At 33.5% G+C, this 22,957-nt stretch overlaps 1 protein-coding gene across 6 annotated transcripts in view; it reads right to left on the bottom strand.

Annotated features, from left to right (window-relative positions):
- The window catches only part of LOC148308295 (phosphatase and actin regulator 2), a 352,056-nt gene that overhangs the window by 140,357 nt on the left and 188,742 nt on the right, over positions 1-22,957 (bottom strand). For all 6 annotated transcript variants that reach the window (XM_088261993.1, XM_088261996.1, XM_088261997.1 and 3 more), the window contains one exon: positions 9,773-10,024. In XM_088261993.1, the coding sequence (XP_088118119.1) occupies positions 9,773-10,024 (252 nt within the window). The remainder of the gene's footprint in view (positions 1-9,772; positions 10,025-22,957) is intronic.

Genomic DNA, 22,957 nt, shown 5'->3' with positions numbered 1-22,957 from the left:
CATGTTTGTATTTCTTATACGTGATGTATTTTTCACATTTACCTTCCCCATCCTTACTTTCCTACTTTTAGGCCTCTATAAGTAGAAACTAAGCAGGTTACTCCATTTTAAAAAATAACGTGATTTTTCCATAAATTAAAATCCACCGTAAATTAATAATTCGAACAACCCTAATAACAAATTGGCGAAAGATAGGAAATTCTGATAAAACAAACATTTAACCGTTTCCGGTCCCCCAAAATTAAAAAAAAAACTAGGTAGACATACATTAAAATTGAAAAAAAATTGTCCTCTTCTCCACATACTGTTGTATTAGATACTAGTGACAAAAATGTAAGCTTGGAATTTAAATAAATAATACAAATGATGAAAAAAATGGCGAATAACATCCTACATGGGACCTAAGAGCAAAAAATCGATATCGAATGAGATTCGACATTGGACCAGTAAGGGTTGATTACATTTTCTTGAGAAAATCTCATCTTTTATTCCCCGACGTAGGTACTAGGTGAAACAATAAAATGTGAGGTTCTTGAAAAACTTGAAAAAAGCTTAAAAGCGGACAAAATAAACGAACGAGATTATACGGCGAATGGCTCACCGCTGAGAGAAATGAAGAGGCCATAATACCTAATAAACGCAACCCGTAAAAAGTGGAAATCTTTTGTACTTACTACCTCGAGAATGCAGTAACAAAGTTGAGTCTATTTGATACCTAGTCTAGAGTTGCGGGCCATAAAAGCGTCTGGAGGACAAAAGTACGTCTGAATTAGAAAACTATGGGGAAAGGACAGTAGTCATTTCTGAAATAATTTTATACAATTTATGGTGAGCGCACCATAACTATCACGCCGATTACCCGCAGGGGTAGACAGAGAGAATAGAACGCCACACCATTCTGCCTTTGCAAAAATTCATGCGGACAGATGCCGTGGCGTAGTTGGGTAGACACCCAATTGCGAAACGGACGTCGCGGGTTCGATTCCCACCAAGTGCAAAATAAATTCAAGAGATATTTATTTTCAATCAGTCTGGGTGTTTGTGGTATATTTTTCACATTTACTTTCCCTATCCTTACTATCCTACCAGCAGACAAGCCTATAAATATAAAGGCTTTGCGGGTTATTCCTTTTTTTTAAATCAAAATCACTTATATTATTAAACCTTTGAAAAATTAATTGCATTTATATATTTTGCAGCGCCCTATGCACCATCGGGTGCGGATGAGGGTTTGAAAAATGGGAACACAATTGCAACAAAGCGCCTTCGCCCGTTCAATATCGATCGCTATACAGAGTATTGCGGCAGAGGGTTTCCACACCAGCGCGGTGTCGTGTGAAGGGAAATGGGGAAAGGGAATTCTCTTGCATACAAAGTGTATAGAATGAATGCCCGATAAGTACAGGTACATATTAGAAAACAAAAAAATAAATAAAAACAGGGGGAGAAAAGTCCATTCGCTCCCTTTACAGAATGGCGGCGTAAACAATGGAAATTTTACAACTTCCGCTTTTTAGATAATGATATAGCTTCACATTAGTTTGAAAATGCCATAACAAGGCGAAATAATTGTCACAAATTTTATTTTTGTGTTTTATTAGTATTAACAAAAAAATACGGTTTAGTAGACTATAAAAATCAGTGTTTGATTTTAACATTTAATATATATATTAAAATGGAGTCGTAACTCCAAATCTATAAATAAATAAATTATATAAGTATATAGCTGTTTATTTGAAGGGAGAAAAACGTCTCAATTAAAACGTGAATAGTTTTAAAAAATCTTGAATGTTTTCGCAGATAGTTTGTGGCACATTTTATAAACTCAATAAAAATAAAACTAGTTTGTTTTTAATCACTTTTTATTAGTACTTTTCTCCAACCGACATGTTTAATAAACCCTAATTATGACAAAGTTCTTGTCGAAACCGGTAGGAGAAAAGTACCAATAAAAAATGGTTAAAAGCAAACAAGTTTTATTATATTAATTAATTTTAATTAATAATTAGTTTAATTAATTTTAGTGTCGTTAGTGCGTTATAATATTAAACAATCACATCCTCGAGATATTGAACTGAAACGAGCTAGTACGAGTACAGGTGTGTAACCCCCAGTGCCCAAATGTTTCTTCTCCATTAAGCAGTGATTTCGTTCACCCTACGCTTCTTCGCTTACGTTACCCGCATCCTAAACATATTCCACTCTATATCCATGAATCTGGAGCTTGGGACTGATAACCCTGGCTTTACGTTATTCCGATCAGGTTAACACAGCGTCAATCCGATGCGGTGCCCTATGCACCACTTTGGTGCGAAAGTGGCCCAGAAGAAGAAGACGGATCTGAAGATAATCATACGATTGGTTAGATGTACAGTCTCGTAAATGTGAATTAACTATTTATGTATGTAGGAAACTTCTGTATGTGCACGTATAATTGAACAACAAGTTTCTTAACAGTTTTATAATTATAGACACTGGATTAATCGCCCTATTGATGTTATATCAATATTCCAGGGGTCTCAACTTGACATGACATCTATCAATTCACATGAGAAAAGAAAGAAGTATAAAGTGATCACTTAATACCAGCCAACTGTCTGGTCGTAACCCCTGCGATGCTCGGCCTACCGTATTCGTTCATATTAAACGATAAATGTTTCATCTCAATATGAGAACTATACAAAACAGGTTTTGTTACCAATGAAATAATTTTCACAATTAATAATCAACAACGAATTCGCTCGAGTTTACCGGATACACAGATCTCTGAATTTCACAATATATTGATGAATTACTACTGTTTGACGGCGGCTAGGAATAATTCCGGGAAATATAATACATTCAACCAACTGTAATTAATTTACAAATCGAGGACTAATTGTAAGGATTCTATTTCCAAGCGATATCTAATAGGGGAATTTAAGGGAATTTAATTTTAAGGGAAAGTGATAATAGGATTCACTATTGCGTATTGTGTTTTCTAAAACTAATTTTACATTTATTTACGGCTAATGCCTTTAAAAATAAAAACAAAAATATGTACAATAACAATAAATGCAATACAATAATAAAATTTAAGAAATAATATATTGCTTCAAATTTCTTCACCTTTGCTTTCCATTTATCCTTTATTTTCAAACTCCGCCCCCTCCCTCTAACATACCCTCTCTTTATTTATAGAACAGATAATAATTTATAATGTTTAATATTATTTTTTGACGTCTCATCAATGATGAAGAAGAATATGGAAGTCTGGGCATTTACGGGGCTGACGATCGTCATAGGCTGATTTAAGTGATCACTTTACACACGTGTAATATTCACCAATTCTACCCATTATTGACAACCACACTACTCAAATTCTTGGAAGTTCTTTATATATATGAACCAATTTTGAAACATTGTTCTTGAACCACTAGAACTTCACTAGAGACATCTACATATTGGTGAGATGAAAAGATGCTTTTTATTGAGCAGAAAATCTTCTATTAGTATGTGAGATCCGAATCCTGGATTATAATCACAAACATGAGAAACGCCAGAAATTTTGTACACTCAAAATGTTGTAAAGTAATACATTTCATTCTTCTTCTTCTTCTTCAAACCCTCATCCGCACCTCAATGGTGCATTGGGCACTACATCATATGAACGCAAAGTTATCTAGATCTTTAACACACGAAGGAAAGGTAAACAAACCTCCGCTTTATATGCCTATTTTTAGTACATTTTATTGCGTTTCATTTTCCATTGTGCCCCGTGTTTTCTAGTTACTGTTACTTTCTTATGTGTTTATCAGTCTCGTTAATCTAAATCCCATGTCCCGAAATAATCAATGGAAATTACTCATCGGAAATATTATATATGTGACTTATGTATGTAATATGTTTAAATAAATAAATAAATAAAATTAGAGTGAAAAAATCACTTTTATTTATTTGACCCTTCCGTGGGGGTCAAACCCGGGGCCTCCAGAACGGTAGTCGAGCGTGCTGACCATTACACTACGGAGGCGGACCGAAATACATTTACTCGGAATTTAAAAAAGCAAAAATTTGATAAATCGTACGCACTTCTAACTTTGTCTCGTAACATCAGTGGGGAAGTCAACTTTAGGGAGTAATTTAAATTATTCTAAAATGTACATATCTCCATAACAGTTTGCTAAAAGCCCTAGAGCGGAAATTTAACTTCTAATGTAAAATGTATTATTTGTCGCTAAACAAATTTGGTAAATGAGTAAACTTCATTCATGCTCCGGTAGCGCTGCTTGAAATTCCTATTATTCATTATAAAACACTATCAATTTACTGTTTCGGCATTAACTTTGTGGTAAGACATGTTACAATGATTAATGAAAACACTTGTTTTTTACCACTTGAGTTTTATTATAGACTACATGTTTCAGAAGTTAAACTTCCATCATTCAGGTCTGTATAATAACAATACAGACCTGAATATACAGTTATTATACAGACCTGAATGATGGAAGTTTAACTTCTGAAACATGTAGTCTATAATAAAACTCAAGTAGTAAAAAACAAGTGTTTTCATTAATCATTGAAACGCTATCAACATTTAAGACCACGATTGGAATTTCTATATTTTATTTACCTGTAGGTACATAAATAAACATTATTTTTTCAATCAGACAATGGATTATTCGCCCTAGGGTAAATATTGTAGTGCTTGATAGAGAAAATAAAAATAAATCATTTAGACTGACATTTAGAATGTCCAAAAAATCTAAAATATGAATTGTTTTTTTCAGGCAATCTCTCCTAAATAATAGCTGAGAACCGATTCTGAATGAATCGCACTTATGTTCAATCGGAGTAAGCTATAAACTTCTCAACCGAAGGCTTCACTAATTTCATTAATTGATCAGCAGTCACTTTGTGATAAAATCTATCCATTTAACTATTTGTTAGTAAATGCCACTATTTCTTAAAATCTATTGTGACACGAGTTTCGATGCTTTCCGCATCATTTTCAAACACCATACGGTATTAAAAATAAAGGCTTCACCGCTAGCCAAAATTACAAATCTATGAAATAAAAACTAACATACGAAAGGATTCAAACAACAGTAGATGTATATCCTTCAAAAATTAATGCAGTATAGATGTCCAATAGTGGGTAGGTTGGTATACGTGACATAAGTATATAAAGTTATCGCTTAAGCCAGCCAAATGCCAGGTCGTAAGCCCTGGAAATCTCAGACTTAAATCTTTTTTCATATAAAAGCATTAGATGGTATGTTGAGAAACTTAAAATAAAATTAAAAAAAATTAAAATAAATCACCCTCCTTACTAGCCATTGTTTACTCTGTGTAATACCACTTTTTAAAGCACTTATTTGTGACTACCGGTTATTAAAAAAAGTGGTATTACACAAAGTAAACATATGGTAATAAAACAATCTCCTTACCAGCCATGGTAAGGAGAGTGTTTTATTGCCATACCACAAAGTTATCGATGCTTTTAATGTAAAAAAAAATGTTTTTCTTTTTTTCTTTAGACCCGTTAAAATTTTATATTCTAATTTTATTATCTATGCGATATGCGAACCGAACCCAGTCCGATTAAAATTACAGTAAGAAGTGTAATACGATTTAATTATGCGAATAATTAGGAAAATATTGTATACCTTAATTTCTCTGAATTACCCAGGTAGCGAGCACACATTAAAAGGTTAACTCAATAATGAAACCCACAACGAGACCCGCATTATTTGCAAAGAACAAAAGATATTTAAATAAAGGGGCGATTAAAAACAATGTACAGCAAACAGAAACGGTTTACCGAAACGTCCGAATTTTAATAGCCTCTAATTTAATATCCTGTACACGCGAATGAAAATAAAAAGTCGGCGATAGAAAGCAGACAAGGCTCGGAAGTCATCGCATTACGGGAGAGTCTGGAAAGTTTCGGCCGAGCTTTAATCAGTCCCGAGTGGCAGTTCGGGATTCCCATCTTCAATGCGGAGGGAGATCTAGGCGTCTTTATTGACCGAGAAAGGAAATTTGAATTGAACTAGAACAGTTCTTCAAGTCGCATCAAATGACCGATTCATTCAAAAATGGAACACACGTCGCATCAAATGATCAATTCATTTAAAAATGGAACACACGTCGCATCAAATGATCAATTCATTTAAAAATGGAACACACGTCGCATCAAATGATCGATTCATTTAAAAATGGAACACACGTCGCATCAAATGATCGATTCATTTAAAAATGGAACACACGTCGCATCAAATGATCGATTCATTAAAAAAATTAACACACGTCACATCAAATAGTCTATTCATTAATAAATGTAGCACACGTCGCACTAAATAATCGATTCATTAAAAAATGGATTACGCGTCGCATCAGATGATCGATTTATAATAAAATGGAACATTCGTTTACACTTACTGTGATGCGTTATGTAATAAACAAAATTACGATTAAACGTTTCTTAATATATTAATACAAACGCAAATCTTCGTTTGTTCAAAATCTTCAATCTGCTAAAGTTATTCACTGATTGCTTTGAAATTTTGACGACGTGGCATTAGAATATACGAGTGTTTTAAAATACACCTGTGATAGGTAAAAACATTTTTTTAAACAGATATTTTCCTTTTAAATTTAGGCACAAAGTGGCATTCGTGTATAAGTATGTGTTTTATACACTCGTGACTGCGTTTTTACCAGTCACAAGTAAAAACATGCTTTTTCAGAAAAAAAACATATTTTAAACCCCAATGGCAGCGCCATCTGTTTCTTGACGCTCAGCATTTTCAACTATTTCGATTGATTTATTTTCAAGATTTTTAATATTTTCATTGCATCACAAGCATTGTTAAATTAAACATTAGAAACGTGTACCATATTTTTTCTTTTCCATTAAACCATACTGATTTACGGCAATGGGTGGCCGGGTAAAATTGGTATGTAATAAAAATCAAGATTAAACGGTTTCTAATTTATAACAAACAATATACAACATATTGTGAATCACTCTATAGCGCGCATCGATTAAAAACGAATGGCGCTATATTTACGGCGAATACGCTTTCTTTTCCATACAAACTAAGAAGAAAATACGTTTCCACATCTAAACGTCGAGATTTATCAAGATTACTTTCAATAATACCATAAACGTACTTTCGCCCGTTTTTAGTCACACAACCGAAATGACAATCTCGAGTAATTACAGATTACAAGGGCCACATCTGGAACGCGTATTAAGGCACATAAAGGCAGGGTGTCAAGTCCAAAGAAAAAGGAATTACCCTCGACTTTATACAGCGAGGAGGAGAAAAGATTACTTTTCGGGAGAGAGACCCAGCAGACAATAACAAGCTCCGCTGTGACTATTTTTCAAACAGACGGTTCCCTTATTAAACTAAACGGTTCGGAATTCGCATACGCGCGGGCGTCCGCGCTTTGCGCAGTAATCTCTGCGAAGGCCCCCCGAACTAAGTGTCCTCGTAATTTCAAATTATGTTTCTACGACTACATAATGCTTTAAGGGGCCGGGGGCCGTGTCATAGTTGCGCACAAAAACAGCGGACCCTTTGTGTGCAAATGAGATATTAATTTACGCAAACAGTCGACGTCGAGGCGTACCGAATGCCCTTTAAAAAAAAAAAAAGAAATATGTATCGGTACAGCAAAACCTCGATATAACGGACCTCTATTTAACGGACTATATAACGGACAAAAAATCCGGTCAAATTTAAAAAATAAAAACGTCCTAAAAAATAATCACTTATTTTTATTTGTCAAAACGAGTGTTCAAAGACAATAAATTTATTTTTTTATCTTGTATTGTTTCTTTATATGTAAATAAATAATAATAAAAAACCCTTATCCGCACCCCAATAGGGCACTGCGTCATATAACGCAGTGTTATCTTGATCGTTAACACATGAAAGGTGATCAGCCCTCCGCTTCAGGTACCAGTCCAGGGTAATATTGAATAAATATTTCAGTAAAAAAATCACTTATATTTATTTGACCCCCCCTGGGAATCGAACCCGGGACCTCCAGAACGGTAGCCGAGCGTGCTGACCATTACACTATGTAAATACATTGATCATATTTTCAAAGTTTTTTTGGTTTATTTTAAACCGATTTTTATATAATGGACTTTCGGCTTTAACGGACACCCCATCCCCCAATTTAGTCCGTCATATCGAAGTTTTACTGTATTGCGCAATGCCAAATATACGTTTGCTGTAAATGAAATGGCCAGGCCGGGAAAGCTCCGGTGCTCGGACAAGAGATATTTTGTTAATCTATTCGGTTATTTATTTCCATACCGCAAAATGCCGGCGCGGGCTAATAAAATCTATGAAAAAGGGTGGTTGGAGGGATGATGCGATTAAACGTTTGATTAAATTTTTGAATAAACTTAAACCGCACAGTTCGTTAGATAACAAATTAAAATACAAAGCCAAACCGAACGCACGGTAAGTTATAAGGGATGACGTATGAGTGGGGTTGCTGCTTTACGCAAAGAGCGATAAAGCAAAATAAATGCTTGTGAATTTAGATACCCGCTAAGCGAAATTCGGGACAAAATAAAAAGATTTCGAACATATTTTGGAGTAAGGTATACGAGTGTTTACATGTTCATTTTCACAGTAAAACGGTACTTAATTATTGCGACGTTAAGACACCTTAGTTGATGCTATATGCAGAAAATAGCATTATTTAACATCAATTAATTATCATAGCAACCTTCTTTTCGCTCCCCGTTCCACGATTTTTAAAAATTGGATCAATGAGTCAGTAATTTTAGTAAATCAATGAATCAGTGAATCAATGAACCCGTAAATAAATAAGTCATTGAACGGGTCGGCGTTCGTGAATATGATTCACTAGAAATTGGGATCTGGTCACTTGGTCAATATATAAGTAAATATTGTGAAACCCGGATTTTAAATCCCGGATTTAACATTTTCCTGCCAATTGCGTGCAATTATTTCAGTCCCAATATATTTTCGTACATTTATTACCCGCATTTTCGTTTCTTAGAAGGTAACGTAGAAAATATCCTGTCATTTGATTTTTGACTCGATCCGTAACACTTTTAAGATCGTTTATGAGCAGTTTTCACGTTTTTTGTTTGTAACAAAAAACGTGAAACTGCATGAAAAACGAATAAACGTTGTCATTAGAATTTTTACAAAAAAAAATCAATATCCCCAATTTATACGTTTTCTCCGTTGTTTGCAAAAAAAGTCATCTACATGATTTTCACAAAAAAAATATGTATATATTTTTAAAAAAACAGAAATATTTATGTATTTATTATTAACACAAATATTTATATTTCATACTATTTCTGTGAGCCTAAGTGGCTCATTATTAGAAATATGTATCAAATAAGGGGGTTCGAACCGAGAAACTCTGACTTAAGAGTCCGCGACACTGACCACGGGACCACAACCCGACACAGTTAATTATTAATATGTACATTTTTCCTGTACATTTTTTTTTTCAATCGCCTAAAAAACCTTAAATAAAATGATCCCCTTAAAACGTAATAAATTTAACTGCATATCGATTTATCGAAGGATGAGAATCAATATATGAAGGGATCATTTACATCCGGATGTTCAGAACCACACATATCTACTACATTCCACTATACTAGATTTCTGCAGAGGCTTCCGATGGTAAAATGAGTTAATTAATATTGCACTATTGATGTTCTTGCAGTATTGGCGACAGAATCTTGTCGCGTGTGCGTTTATCAGCAAAGACTCACCGATGATGTTGTTGTTCTGGGCGGCGCTGTTGGCCTGCTGCTGGTAGAGGAGCATGTTGTGCTGGTGCTGCAGGTGCTGCTGGAGCTGCTGCTGCAGCGCGTACTGCGCCTGCGCAGGCCCCCCCAGCAGGCCCGCGCCCGCGCCCCCGCCCAGCGCGCCCATGCCGCCCGCCGGGGGCGCCGGCGCGCTCGGGGGCGCGCCCGCGGGCGGTAGGGCGGGGCCCGCACTCGAATCAGTCTCTTCCTCTTCACCTGGAAAACGAGACACGAGTTAGATTTATTAATTTTTTTTTTTTTCATAAAACCCTTATCCGCACCCGATGATGCATATGGGCATTTGACACTGCATCATATAAACTCGGTGTTATCTTGATCATTAACACAAGAAGGAAATGTAATCACCCCTTATCTTCAGGTACTAGTCCAGGGTAATATTGAATAAATATTAGAGTAAAATATCACTTATATTTACTTATACTTTAAGTATTAATTTAGCGAGAGGTATATGCGTAAACATGGAAAAGAATGATAGAACGATGGGGCGTTCGTACGAATGAGTGAGTGAGACAGCGTGTAAGAGATGCAATTTCATCAGAGAACCGCTTCCGCAGGGGTAGGCAGAGAAAACAGAACGCCACAAAAACAAAAATAAAACAAATCCTAACAAACTGCGTGAAAACGCGATTGCGTCATACAATGCAACATATCTACATGTTTATGTAATCATTGTAATATATTTTTTTTATTTAAAAATGTCTAGAATAATGAAGATATATATGGCAACCTTGTAATGAAATATATGTTATATGTACAATTCAATTGGATTTTACACTGATTAATGCTTTATACAAAAAATATGATGCTGTCAGGATTGACATGACAAACACAATTTTATGGAGCGCTTGAAAATGAGTTTATAAATTCCAAATTCATGTATCTACTAAATATGAATTTACCATTCGTACCTACACCTTTTCACCAAATTTTTATAATATACGATAAAACTCAAGATCTTCTAGCAAAACTGGCCAAAAATATATAAATAAAATATACTCGTATAACCGATACGGCATCTACATACATCTGCAGCATCTGTTTATTTGAATACTGTCTGAAATGCGTGATTGACATTGACATTTAAAATATGTGGCTAAGCTTCAAGCGATTATATCAATTTACTCAAAATAAAAATCAGAATATTTTGTTTCGATGAAAACTTTATACTGCCAGCATAAACTACGGAATAATACTAATATTTCGTACATAATCAATGAAGGTTGTGGTTAATTACCTACACATGTTTCTTGCTGAACTTCATTAGCAAGTTCTGTCAGACTGGGATGAGGTATCGGCGTATGGATTTTCTATTAAACTTAAGACGTTAAGGGATAGATACAAAAGCAAAACGATGTTTATGCCAATTCGAGGCGATTCAAGGAAATTTTATTGAACCTCATCCTATGTCGACAAGGCGATCAAAAATATATTTTTTTTTAAACTATTTTGTGTGTTAAAATCATTGTTGAAATCCCCAATCGAAGGCCTTCCATTGCGTTCATCATCGTTCTTATGGCCTTCTTATGGTCTTATGGCCACTTCTGAAACGTTCGTATTCTTCAGAGTATCGTTGCCGAAACACTTTTCTAGCATTTTCAATGTCGTCGCCCTACTAAAATCGCAAAATTTAATACAAACTCGTGGTAGCGAATTCCATTCCATTTTTCAAAATTGTAAAAAATCGAAAGCACGCACAAACGCAGATGAATTCAATACGGCGTCACTTTTACAAATGTCAAGCTATCAAGCTGAAAATTTCATAGAATATCAATGACAGATGTAGCAATCTAAGAAAAAAAAAAGAAAACTCAAATCGGGTGACTGAAAACGCCACACGGTGATGATTCCGGGAACTTTTTGATCGAGGTAGTATGTGTAACGCCACTACAACAACACTTTAAAATTCTTGAAAAATTAGAAATAAGTAAGGCAATTAACTTCAGTCCGCTTTTGAAAATATTCCCATTGTGATTACTTTATCATATGTCTCTCTCTTTGAAAGAATAAAAAAATAAAATAGTAATATATATTTATATAATAAGGACACCGTAGCAATTTCACATTAGTCTACATTTGACCTGATGATAGAATGATAATTAAGAAACCGATAATCATGAAATCAAGTTTTTAAGTGGTATTATACTAAGTGAACGATGAATTATAAAGAGAGTGTTATATTTTTATCAATAAAATTATTAATTTTGACGTTAATAAAAGATAATAAAAAAACTACGTTTCGAGTATCATTTCTGTAAAATCTCATATTGAATGTTGAAACACATTACACACAACAATTTACGAGTTCGTTGATATAAGTAGATAATGAAATGTAACTTTACAATCCCTCGAATATGGAAGGTGATTCAAGACTTCGAAAAGTACAATGACATAATTCTTTCCGCCATCCCCATATGCACGAGCCAAGACTTTTACATATTACATATTTTCGAGCACACGTCTCGCTAATTTGAGATGAAATCAAAGTTTGAAGGTTTGTTTTGAAGTTGAAAATCATTGTGTAGCGCAAACTGTGCTCGGCGAAAGACTTAGAATGTTGGGGGTAAATTTATTATTTCTCAATACACTTAAGGAAATTATTTATTCGAACTTTCGCAGCATTTCAAAGGCAAGTTATCGTGATTTCTCGAGAAACTAAAACATCCATGTATGAAGAAGATTATGAAAGTTTAAGTATTTGCAGGGCTTACGATTTGTTATAGGCTAGTTATGTAATCACTTTATACAGTGTAATATTCACCATTCTACCCATGATTGACAACCACACTACTCGAATTTTGGAATTCATACATACGTGTACTTATATGATCAAACTCATGACGTTCCATGATTGAGTTCACAACAGCCACCTATGATTGGATTTAGATAGCTTTTATTTGTATGCATGATCCGAAACAGGATTATTTTGAATGGTGAAAGTTATACATGCATAAAGTGATCACTAAACCAGACTTTGTTAGGTCGTGAGCCCTGCAAATACTCAGACATCCATATTTTTCTTCATCTATATTGAGATGTCAAAAAGTACTATTTTTTCATTCATTCATTCATTGGGCAGTCACTCTGTGGTAAAATCAATCCATTTCTAATTCAAGTTTTACTTAGTAAATACCACTATTTCTTAAAATCTATTGTGACACATCTTTCGATGCATTCCGCATCATTTTCAAACACCGAAACACGAAACACGTATCACAATAAATTTTAAAAAATTGTGATTTTGACTAAGTAAAACTAAAATAATATAAATATTTTTTTGTTTATGGCTACTTAAGTTTCTCGAGAAAGCACGATAACTCGCTTTTGAAATGGTGCGAAAGTTCGGATAAATAATTTTGTGTACTGTATACTTCATCATCATCATAATAATTAAAATAAAGAATTAAGTTTTAATTATTTTGAAATACATTGCAAAATATTATTTATTGATCCGGCATTAACTTTGTATGATGAAATGTTGATTATTATTTTATAAATAAACACTTGTATAACCACTTAATGAGTTTTTTTTTCAATACACACGACTAGTTTCGAAAACTAACAGATTTTTTGCTCGTTAGTTTTTTCTCTCGTTACTTTTCACCTGTTGATGAAAACATCTGTTAGTTTTCCAAACTAGTCGTGTGTTATGAAATAAAACTCATTAAGTGGTTTTACAAGTGTGTAATTATAAAATAATAAAATATAATAATAATAATAAAACCCTTATCCGCACCCCAACGGTGCATAGGGCACTGCTTCATATAAACGCAGTGTTAAATTGATCGTTTACACATGAAGGAAAGGTGATCAGCCCTCCGCTTCAGGTACCATTCGAGGGTAATATTGAATAAATATTACAGTGAAAAAATCACTAATATTTATTTGACCCCCCCTGGGAATCGAACCCGGGACCTCCAGAACGGTAGCCGAGCGTGCTGACCATTACACTACGGAGGCGGACAGAAATATAATACGTTTAATAAATAATACATTTAATAAATAATACATTTCTATCAAATCCCCACGCACTTTCGGAATACTAATCCGACACGCGTGCGCTTATTTTCTTTTTTAATGAGCGAGCCTAGTGTACGAGTGTGTACGGTCACTACATCTACGGGCACTTTTGACGAAACTCAATTTAGCCGCGAGGATCTAAGAATATGGGCGCTCGTGAGCGGAAAGAATAACAACGAAGGCGGTAAGGGAAGAAATCGGGAGACGCGGCCAGTTAGATCGGACACGGGACAGTACGTGAGAGAAATACGGGAGAAAGGAACGAACGACGAACGACGTAACGAATCGCCTCGGCGCGCAGGCAACGGAGAACAAATGACGCAGACGAAAAATTCTAGTACTCTCATCTGTAACCTAGCGCGTAAAATAATGTTGAAACAAGGGACTGTGTAAAGAAAAATGTTTACTGTGAACTACACATCGGGTAAGTGGTAAAACACGGCCCTGGAATTACACAGGTTTTTCACTCCGAATTGGACGTTTTACAAAATAAATGATACGCCTTGGAAACCAAGTTGAACGATTAACAAATCAAATTGGACGTTTTACGAATCAATTTGGACGTAATATATATTTTATAAATAAGTTAGAATTAATAAAAATATTATACATTCATATTAGTACTAGAGTTGTGACTAATGGGTGTCTGCAGAGGGGTGCCTTCCGTAGCCTATCACAACTTATCCGTGTGACATACAAAAACGCAACAGTACCTACCCTACCTAACTAAGTAGTACCAGTTACTTTTTAGCCCGATTATGAAGGTTTTCATATATATATTTTTTTTAAAACAATGTATATTTTTCCAGCTTAAGTTTTAGACGGCAAATTATCGAATAAATAAGGAGGTAGAAATACGCAACCGATTAAAAATGTTAAACAAAAAAGCTTGGAGGTAGTAATACAAAACATTATATGAGATATAACATTTTATGTGAATTCTGCAAAGTAATTAAAATAAGCGACACTACACATTTGTAATTTAATGGTTTAGACATTTTCATTTGACGATGACGTAACATTTTTACTCGAAATTGCCTCAACTCTCGTCCACACACTGACTATTATAAAAAGGTCTGCGTCGTGTGCTGGTTTTAAATGGTCATTAACGTTCAAGTCTGTGAAGTAAGCTCGGTAGGACGACCATTTCTCGTTATTATAATTACAATTTGCTAACGCCATTATTTTGCATCGTCGTGGAAAAAATCCCACCGGAGTCGTTAAACGCTGTACCGAGCTGTCTCCCCGCATGTCCGATTCCCTTTTAACCGCAGCACAGCGGAAGAGAATGTTATTTTTCGGAAGTTTCTATTAGTCGAAGGTGACCAGTCATCGACCAATTAGTCCTAATTGCGTCCCTTTACGAAGCGTTTGAAAATTTCCCCTCTTTTTTCGGACGTGAATCCAAACAGAAGACTCGTCGCTTTTATTACATTCTTTTCGACGTAATTCGCTATTTCCATTTCCTTTGAAGTCGAGAAAAACCTTTCAAATTAATATTCAACATCTCTTAATTCAATGTTTTTAATTTTATTTGTTTCTCATCTTTCAGATTTTACAGAATTTTTAATAAAATACGAAGTCATTTAGGAAAGAACGATTTTTAAACGTAGAGTCATTAAATTATCAAATTTAAGTACGAACTTTGGAGTGATCGATCGTAGCGGCACGGCGTTAAATAAGTTTTCGTCGAAATTATGAAAATTGTTCTCATCAAATTTAAAGCGTAGGTAACGAATCATCTTCGTCAAATTATGCAAATTCAAAGAAGAGAAGCGAAGTAAGTAATCGTTTGAGGTAATATTGTACATAACGTACTACTAACGTCACGAATTTATTCAAAATGTTTCATTTACAGTTCTAACTCATTTACAGTATAAGGGATATTATACGAGTATACGTGATGGAAAATCATTATCACAACACGAATTGATTATATCGCGAGCCCGGGTATTTCTGAATAAAAAAAATTGTAATTAGCTGATATTTTTCAATCGGGATATGAAGTGAATCGCACACGCTAACTTACACAAGCTTGCACACGAGTACGGATATGCAACCTCAAGGTTCTCTACCCTGAGCTTCTTCGCTTAATTCATACACACTAGTCTAGGGTTAATATCCTAGATTACTAAACTATTCTAAATGTTACGTTTTTACTAAACATTTGTAAAAAATACGCAATAAATAAAATAAAAATAAAACAGCAATAAATGAGATAATCAAAAACATTTATTATTTTAGAAGTAATGGTAACATTCTTTGGGTTTGATAGATTACGTTATAATTAAAAAATTAAGAGATATTAGGAAGGTACTGTAAAGCAGGGGGACAAGGAAAGACGCGAAGATTTTTTATCCAGGAATCGAAATTTGGCCGTCGTAATTTTTACGATAGTTTAGTATTCTAGGGTTAAAGGCTTCTCAACTTGAGATGAAACATCTATCGGTTTTTATGACGGAAGATGTAAGTCTGAGTTTCCCAGGGCTTTCGACCTGCCTTTTGGCTGCCTTAAGCGATCACTTTATACACTTGTGTAACGTTCACCATTCTGCTAATTATTATACAACCATATTGCAATATTTTTCTGAAACTTGTATATATGCAATACTGGTGGATCCCTTTCACATACTATTAATTAGTTCATAGATAAAATTCACAAACATGTTTTTGATTAAGATTCTTATCTTAAATCTACGCATCAGGAGGGCAGAACTTATAACGCGGTAAAACTGGAACATAAAAGTAACTAAAACAGACGAAATAATAAAGTATAAAATAAACAAGCTGAACAGAGTAAAACGTACAATTTGTACCAAGAAAAATGTATATCAAGAAATACTTTTCTCAGAAAACAGAATTGAATTAAGTCGCATGTTTAAAGAATGCCAGATTGTACGTAAATAATGATTTATATATCACTCTCCTTATCATCCATTGTTTACTTTGTGTAATACCACTTTTATAAAAGTGGTATTACATGAAGTAAACAATGGATGATAAGGAGAGAGTTTTATTACCATACTACAAATTTATCTATGCTTTTAATAACCAAAAATAAATTATTAAAGTATATCCTTAAAGTCAAGAAATTTCATTTTTATGAAGGATCTCCTTAGTTCGTATGTATACATTTATTTTTACTCTATTTTAATACGTCTAATACTTTTTTTTCTTATTTCCAACCCGCCTTCTCCATATATATAAATAAAAAGTAATCCAAAAAAACTTGAGAAATCTATATATTCTTACCATTTTATGCTAAGGTGTAGTAAAATACGACCCACACACAATGTAAATTTACTCTCGTCGATGTAAATCCTTTGTAAAAAAATAATTTTTTCTTGTATGTACTTTTTGTATGTAAAGCAGTGTTCCGCAAACTTTTTCTATTCAAGGTACACCTATCAAATTAAGAAATTTCAGGGGTGCATATTTACCATATTATGGTTACAATTTAATATATTATGTTTAATGCGAAATGTAAGCCTACTAACCTGAGCACAGGCAATCAAAATTTGGAGCAATTGTGTTATTTTCACAAAACTAGACTTTTTTCCGCGGCACACTATCTAATTACCGATGTACACTAGTGTGCCGCGGCCCACACTTTGCGGAACAATGCTCTAAAGGGATGATAGCGTGGGGGCTAAACTTGTACGGAATTTTATATATCGCTCACTCCTTTCAAGAACGTCATAAATCAAAAAACTTGATTTTTCAGGAGAACGTTTTTAAAGTTTAAAAATATAATACAATGTATTAAAAATAAATATCAAGCCACTTATTTAACTTTTTACTGTGCAATAGATCTTCTTAGGTAAAACCTGAAGGTTTTTTTCTCCATTTGAAAAATATTTAGTACGTTTAAAAAAGTAATTCAACAATACATTTTTTTCAAAATGTATTGTTGAATTACAAAAACAACGCTTTCTTCCCTGTAGCGGGTAAATATTAAGTTAAAAATATGCCTCTTTTGCTTGGATATAGTACATTTTCTGAGCATTCCGAAAACATGCACAACTGAAAATTGACGATTTTTTATTTATGACGTTCTTGAAAGGAGTGAGCGATATCTCATCCCTGCAAACCGTTCATTCAGTAAAAATTACACGATATTTGATTGTGTAACATGAATGTACATATATAAAACATTAAACGCTTAGTTCTGCCGAACTTTGTAAACTTGTATTGAATTAAAGGGGACGAGTCGAATTACCGAGTTCGACTCTCGGGCGTAATTCGAAAACTTAACTGCCTTGATCGACATTCTCCTATATAATTTATTGTACACACATCGCAAAGTTACGAACTAACCGCTCCTAAACGAACCGATTTTCAGTCACTTGACGTGTCGGCTTTTCGGAACCTGCTTCAGCGTTCTGAACCGTGATGTCTTCAAAAAACACACATTTTTGCATTTTATCTTACATCCTTCTCCTTCCTGCAAAATCTATTTTTTTATACCATACCCTTTTTTATCTCTTAATGTTTTTAATAGTTATTAAAACATAAATGTGGAATTGTTTAACTGAATTTATTTTTATATTATTTTTTGACATCTCATCAAAGATGAAGAAGAATATGGAAGTAATACAATCAATATCTTTTTCAGGTGTTTAAAATTTAATAATGAATTTTAATATACATAAAGTAAGCACAAAAATGGAACAAAATTTTCAGTGTCGTCAATTTTCGGTAAGGATAGATTAGGAGTCAAAAAATCGGCGGGTATGAGGAGATGCATGAATGTGGAAGAAGCGAAGAATGTTTGCAAAGACAGAGTGGTGTGGCGTTATATTCTCCCTGCCTACCCCTAGGAGGAAGCGGCGTGGTGGTTAGTTAGTTAGTTTGTTATTTTTGGTGATTCCAAATCCTTTTTCCTGTTCTTTTGTTCACAAATCTGGATTTCTCCACCTGGGAGTTTTTTTTTTACATAAATGAATCAAAAGAACTGGTGAAATGACATGTAAAAATAACTTGTAACGATGTGGGGTAACCCAGATTTGTGAACACACTCGAAATGTTGTGAACAATAAAAAAACTGGTCGAATCATAAGCTGCATTAAAATTGAAAATCATGTTTTCAGGCGTCTTTCAGTATGCATATCTTGCATACATTTAAAAACAAGGGTATTTGCCAAATGAAAGCTTACTCAAATAAACCATAGATACTCCCGCAAACTCACACATAAAGCGACGTTGGAATTAAATGATATGTGTATGAGTTCCAAAATTTGAGAAGTGTGGTTGTCATTCATGGTTAGAATAGTGAATGTTACACGTGTATAAAGTGATCATTTAAACTAGCCAATGACAGGTCGTAAGCCCTGTAAAACCCAGACTGCAGTAATGTTACGACCAGATCTACGAATTATCTCTTTAATTTATGCCTTTCGATACATTTAATTGTTTCATTAAGCTTATGATTAAGCTACCTATGTACGAACATATCGTACGTAGGTGTACTGGCAAAAAACGTTTATTTGAAAATATGCAATTTTGACTTAATGATTCACTATTATAAAGTAAAAGTTCTATAAATCGGCAAAATACACTAAGTTCTTTGAAATTTCATATTTATGTGGTTTTAAAGTAAATTCAACATTAAGTTAAATAGCGGGTATTTTATGCAGGCTAAAAGCTTTAAATAACAGGGATTATTCAAACAGGGATTTTAGAGTTCACGTTTTTTCTAGTAAGTATACCCACGATATAAGAAATTTAAAAATTATTTTTCGTTATAGATACGAAATAATATAAAGGCCTCATAAGATACTTTATAAGTAAAAGGAACGCTTTTACCGAAAATGAAAAATTATACATGCCCATAAAAAAGCTCCCTGTTACATTATTTATTCATTCTTTTTTACCACCGCATTAAGCGTCGGCATCAAAGGAAACCACATATTGATGCCGCAAAATTCATGTAAATTATTTTTATATGACATCAAACAGGTGGTGGTAGGTACTCTTGTAAAGTATTGTTAATTATCAATATTAGTAGGTACCTACGCACTTATTAGTGCTACGCACTTAGCGTTAAGGATGTAAGAAATTGTAGCACGGTATTTCGTTTTCATTACGAAATCAGCTTACTGAAATTCCTGTTTTTGTATTTTATTATAAAAATAACCAAAAAATTTACCCGCATACTTTATGAAAAATATAAGATTATATTTATATTATTTTATTTATGGTTCACAAATAATGAAAAACAAATTACAAGAAATGAAATAAATATAGTGCAATATAAATTGTTTGAATATTTTTAAATAAGTTAAATGTGTTTTGAAATATATTTTTAAATAAGTTAAATATGGTAATAAATAAGTTTCTTTTACCCAACAACCAAGTGACTCTGAAATCTAGCAACGACTTATGCAACACCGCTTATCATAACCCTCTTAGGCTTTAACTTTATAAGTTTTATAACCTATACCTACTCGAGATATGATTTACTCTTCATGTTTAATATAATTTTTTGACATCTCAAACATAGAGGAGGAAGAATATGGAAGTCTGGGCATTTACGGGACTTACGACCGTCATAGGCTGGTTCAAGTGATCACTTTGCACACGTGTAATATTCACCAATTCTAACCATGATTGACAACCACACTAGTCAAATTCTTGGATTCTATAAATATTGTTCGAATTCGAAACATAGTTCTTAAATTCACTAGAGACATCTATGGTAGTAAATTCATGTTTAGGGTAAATATATAATTTCATTTAATTCAAAATCATATTCTTTTTTTAATAATTTATTTTAAAATAATAATTTATTTCGGAAAATACCAACAGATGTTTTAAGGAAAAAACTGACAAAAGTTTTCGGTGAATAGTGTTCTCTAATTTATTTTAATTTTTTTTTAAATCCGTTTATCGCAGAACAAAGAGTAAAAAAGAAAAAAAAAACATTTTTTAAATTGAGACAAAGATCCGTTTATAAACGTGAGAAAAGGTATCATAAATATATGAAAATTGAAATGAATATGAATTCAAAAGCAATCAATAAAAATATTTGCAATTATAAACTACATCTAACAAAACCAAATGAATACTGCCATCTAGCGGCGGAAGAGAATACTGAAAGAAAACTGAAATGGAAAGTTTGTGCAGAGGGGTGCAAAAGCTCGCTAAACTTACGGAAAAATCCGACGATGGCGCTAGTAGTCGCAACACGAAGAAAAACTGTGTTTATCTTCGTGTTGCGACTACTAGATTTATAAGCTATTTTAATATGTTGTTAAACAGACAATTTAAAAAAAACATAAATGTTTATAATTCTCTTTGTTTAAAAAGTATATTATTGAAAACCAATTATTATGGTAACTCATTTCATATCTTTTAAGAATTGTTTCAAAGTTAAATATTGTTAAAGTCTTTAAAAAAATATTATGTCTGTATAACAACATTTTTAATGCTTATCCCCACCCAAAGGTGCATAGGGCACTGCATCATATTAAAGCAGTGTTAGCTTAATAATTACTAACATGAAGACAAGGTGATCACTCTGATTCGAGGACCAGTCCAGGGTAATATTAGTAAATATTAGAGTGCAAGATCACTAATATTTATTTTCGACCACTCCCCCCCCTCCTGAGAATCGAACTCGGGACCTCCATCACGGTAACCAAACACGTTAACCATTACACCACGGAGGCGGACAAAAATAAATATAATAATAATAATGACATATACCCGTTTAATAATCGTAGTTAAAGCGGAGGCGGATCACCTTTCCTTCGTGTGTTAACGATCAAGTTAACACTGCGTTTTATCATGCAGTGCCCTATGCACCATTGGGGTGTAGATAAGGGTTAAAAGAAGAAGATGTAGTCATTAGTGAAACTTATAACAATTGCGTGTTTAAACAAATATCAGATAAAAATGCTACCGAGAGTCCAAACGGACGATTCAAAGAACTTGGTAATAAAATTGGTCCTTAGCGTAACAAAAATTGTAACGACAAGATGGCTCGATTTATTATTCGAAAATGTCGAAATTTTAATCACTAAACGTCGAATAACAAGTAAAGCAATTACAGTATCCTGGATAACGTCCGCCATGAAAGCCGCGATAATCGTTCTACTTTTGTGTCATCGGAAATGGATGTTGATTTCAAAAGCATAGCGAATAAACTCCGCGAACAATATTGTCCTGAAAACGGTTTACGAGTTATTTCGTTATAAAATGTGTTTCGAGACGATAATATTCGCCGTTAAAAGCCGTACGAAAAGAAAAACATCACGGCAAATAAATAATTTATGTTTATTTTTTGCGTAATAACGAGAATACAAAAACGTCAAAACGAAGGAAAATGGTAAATCTAAGAAATTATTTTTTAAAGTTTCTTCAAGGTAAGCGTGTTACGATGGTAGATATTATTAATACCATATTTCTTTTATTTACTGTTTCGGCATTAACTTTGCGGTAAGACATGTTACAATGATTAAGGAAACACTTGTTTTTATACCACTTGAGTTTCATTAATGACTACTAGTTTCGGAAGCTAAACTTCCATCGTCAGGTCTGAATAACAACTTGTTATTATTCAGAAAGTCAGCTTCCGAAACTAGTAGTCATTAATAAAACTCAAGTGGTATAAAAACAAGTGTTTCCTTAATCATTGTACCATATATCTTCCTATGTTCAAATTCATATACATTTTAATGAGACAAATAGTATACAGATGAGTGAAAATTATCGACTTTTAGACGCGGCACGCATTGAGAGGCCACAGAGGTCTTCAGTGTCCCTTGCATTTAGTGACACAACGCTGAATTTCCTTACGGAATTCAACATTTTGATTGCAATTTCTATCTGATAAAAAATCAAACATACATGATTTTTCTATCGGTAACTTTAACGTTATTAGGAAAGGGGTCAAAGAGAGTTTTAAAAATGACAATTTTATTACTATGCTTTAAAAATAAAACTGTCGTTTTTCAATACAATGTCTACAAATATAACCATTCTGGTTATTTATTTATTTTTTTATTGGAAAACCAACAGAATATTTACAAAAAAATAACAAAATATAATAAAAAATAAAAAAATTAATTCCAATTACAATTTTCTTTTTAAAGTAACCTAAAAATAAAA

Source organism: Brachycentrus maculatus, unplaced genomic scaffold (genome assembly GCF_059751285.1).
Source record: "Brachycentrus maculatus isolate JH-2025_06_01 unplaced genomic scaffold, ASM5975128v1 h1tg000172l, whole genome shotgun sequence".
Lineage (NCBI taxonomy): Eukaryota > Metazoa > Arthropoda > Insecta > Trichoptera > Brachycentridae > Brachycentrus > Brachycentrus maculatus.
The sequence above is the reverse complement of the archived record's forward strand: the minus strand, read 5'-3'. Positions and strand labels throughout refer to the sequence as shown.